The sequence below is a fragment of the Nannospalax galili genome, unplaced genomic scaffold (genome assembly GCF_000622305.1).
Source record: "Nannospalax galili isolate Female #2095 unplaced genomic scaffold, S.galili_v1.0 scaffold999, whole genome shotgun sequence".
NCBI lineage: Eukaryota > Metazoa > Chordata > Mammalia > Rodentia > Spalacidae > Nannospalax > Nannospalax galili.
Window position 1 is genome coordinate 2386830 of NW_008344824.1, and position 3211 is coordinate 2390040.

Genomic DNA, 3211 nt, shown 5'->3' on the forward strand with positions numbered 1-3211 from the left:
TGCTACTGGCTTGCTAGCCATACTTCTGTACTGAGGCCCTAATACATCTGCCCTCCCATATTTGTGGTACATTTGATCAAGAAAGTCCAACAAGGCACAAAGCTCAGAATCTCTGCATTATGGGACTTCATCCTACAGACAGGAGTTAAGTTCATTCACCCTTACTGCCCAGATTTGATCCTGCTGAATCATCCCCATCAGCTGAATAATGAAGCCGGGCTCTGCCTTACCAGCCTTATCTGGTACCACTGTGGTGTGGAGGACCTGTCCTATGCCTGAGGTGCTCATTCCCCTAGTAATAAACAGGCTCCACAGGATAATCAAGCACATCTAATCTTTTGCCATCACGCCACTCTGTCATCATCTACATAGTTTATGCTTGAGAACTGTGCAACTAAGTTTTAAAACAATTATGAAAACTAATATTTTAAGTAAGTTTACAATTTTGCTTTGGGCTACATTCCTAATTGTCCCTGGCTGCATGTAACCCGTGGGACACACACACCTGGGTATTTCTAACATATCCTCAGATTCCAGAGAAGGAACTACAGGCAAGTTCTTTAATGGACTGGAAGGATCTTTACCTTGTGGCCGTTCATGTCTAAGAAAGGCTACTGAATTCCAGCATCTGAGGGTACAAGAGAAGAAGCAATATGCTCCCCCATCGAGACACCTGCTCATAGCCACTTAGGGCTAATTCCAGTGTATTACATCCTTTTCTTAATAGAGAATTCATTAAAAATGTGGAGAATGGGCTGGGAATGTACGTAGAGTGCTTGACTAGCATGTAAGAGGCCCTGGGTTGACTCCCAGAACTGCATAAAAGTGAGTACAACAGCACATGCCTGTAATTCCAACACTGGGGAGATAGGGGCAGGAGGACCAGGAGTTCGAGGTCAGCCTAGGTTATACGAGACTGAAAAAAAATCTGAAGCATGGCTTGCATATTCTATAGAAAACTGTTTTAATGTATCTATTATACAGATACCTCCAGCAATCAAAATTACTTGCTCTTCTGAATGAACAAATGAAACTGGAGATGTTCATATACTTACAAATTAAAAAAATATATATACAAGACAAGGAAACCAGTTAACAAAAAGGACCGAACACTACGGCATTCAAACTATATAGTAAGTATGAAATAGAGAAAGTAACTCTGCTTAGACTTTATAAATGAAATGTTCTAGGAAAGGCTGCAGTCAGGCTACTTGGTCTCTGCTGGGACAGATGTGGCAGCTTTTGAGGTGGCAGCTTCTGCTGGTGTAGCTACAGGCTCTGCTGCAGGAGCAGGAATGTCACCCACAGCAGGAACATCTTCTGTCTCACTGGGGGTGGGCTCAGGCTGACAGGAGGTGGTGTCAGGCTCCGAGCCTGGGATCTCTTGACTGAAGTTGGTATCTGTTGGACTGGGTATGGTGTCAGCTTGAGTAGACATGGCCTCTTCTTCGGTTTCCAATTCTGTTTCTTGACTTTGAATTTCTTCGCTTTCTTCTACCATGGCAGGTGGTAGTTGTAAGAAAGTCTAATAAAAAAGATAACACCATATGAGCTCAAGTAAAAAGAACACTGGCTCACGTAGCTCAGCTCTCAGATAAACATCATCTTAACACAGTTTCTGCAACAGGTTGCCAAAATACTGCTGCCATGTATAGATTCAACACCTTTGATAACAATGGCCTAGGTTCTGCTAATGCCAAGGAGTAAACCTAAGCATCACTTATCAATAAAACCAACATCAAAAGGGATTAGATTTTTTTTTTTTTTTGGTCTTTTTGTTAAACAAAGTAATTTTCTATAATGCTTCTAAGAAAACAGTGGCTGATTAGGACTGATTGTCACATCAACTCAAAAGTCAGCTTCACTGAAGGAGTCCAGTGAGGGGTGGAGTAGCATTCCTTAAGATCAGGTCATGGCCAGGAGGGAGGGGAAGAGCTCAAGGCTCCTTTATTATTAGGTTGGAAAACAGAACCGGCTAAACAGGAATGGCTATACTATATATGGTTAGCCTTTTCTGAATGCCACAGGTCTTCAAGGAAGGTCTTCAAGGAAGGCACAGCTTCTCTCGTATTGGATTCTGTTTACCTAGTTGGAAATTTAAAAAGTATCACTCAAACTATTGGCAACTCATGGATGCTGGGGAAGGAAGAGTCAGTTTTCTTCAGGGATGCAGGCCCTGTGAGCTACCCACGCTCCAGTGGATGGTCCTACATCCATACATACAGTGGCAGCACTAAGTGGACTCAGTGGGTTAAAAAAAACCAGCACGCTCTGGGGGTAAGTCTACCGTGCAGCCCTCCGAGCCTTGACTCCGCCAGCCGCGCTCACCCTTCCATCTCCCCCGCTGTTCTCTACTCCTAGCTTGGGCCCTGGGCCATTCCTAGTCTTGGGGCCCCAGACACCTGGGGAGCCACTGCTGATTCCTGACCCTGTTCACCCCCACCGGCTTGGTGCCTTCCTTGGGCCCCAGGAGCACTGCCTCTGGACCCGGCCCTGCCCTCACCTCTCTCTGCTCCCCCGGACCTGCACCACCGGCTACCTCTCCTGGCCTTCTACCCTATCCTCAGGCCTCTCGGGGTGGGTCCATGCGGAGCCTTCCGCGCATTGACTCCCTGGCCTCATTCGCCCTTCCATCACCACCGCTGTTCTCTGCTCCTGGTTTGGGCCCTGTGCCATTCCTGGTCTTGGGTCCCCAGACACCTGGGGAACTGGTGCTGCTTCCTGATCTTTTTCGACCAGGCCAGCTTGGTGCCTTCCTTGGGCCCCAGGAGCACTGCTTCCACGGGACCTGGCCCCGCCCTCACCTCTCCCTGCTTCCCGGACCTGCACCACTGGCTAACTCTCCTGGCCGGCTCTCCCGCCCTCAGGCCTCTCTGGGGGTAAGTCTACCTTACAGCCCTCCGTGCCTTTACTCCGCCAGCCGCGCTCACCCTTCCATCTCCCTCGCTGTTCTCTACTCCAAGCTTGGGCCCTGTGCCATTCCTAGTCTTGGGGCCCCAGACACCTGGGGAGCCACTGCTGATTCCTGACCCTGTTCACCCCCACCGGCTTGGTGCCTTCCTTGGGCCCCAGGAGCACTGCTTCTTCGGGACCTGGCCCCACCCTCACCTCTCCCTGCTTCCGGGACCTGCACCACTGGCTAACTCTCCTGGCCCGCTCTCCTGCCCTCAGGCCTCTCTGGGGGTAAGTCTACCATGCAGCCCTCAGCGCC

General features: G+C 49.3%; 1 protein-coding gene across 1 annotated transcript in view; it reads right to left on the minus strand.

Moving 5' to 3' along the window:
• Nucleotides 1-945: 945 nt before the first annotated feature.
• Nucleotides 946-3211, minus strand: part of Aqr (aquarius intron-binding spliceosomal factor) — a 93771-nt gene continuing 91505 nt past the window's right edge. The window contains exon 35 of the mRNA XM_008841163.3: nt 946-1525. Coding sequence (XP_008839385.1) covers nt 1208-1525 — 318 coding nt within the window. The 3' untranslated portion in view covers nt 946-1207. The remainder of the gene's footprint in view (nt 1526-3211) is intronic.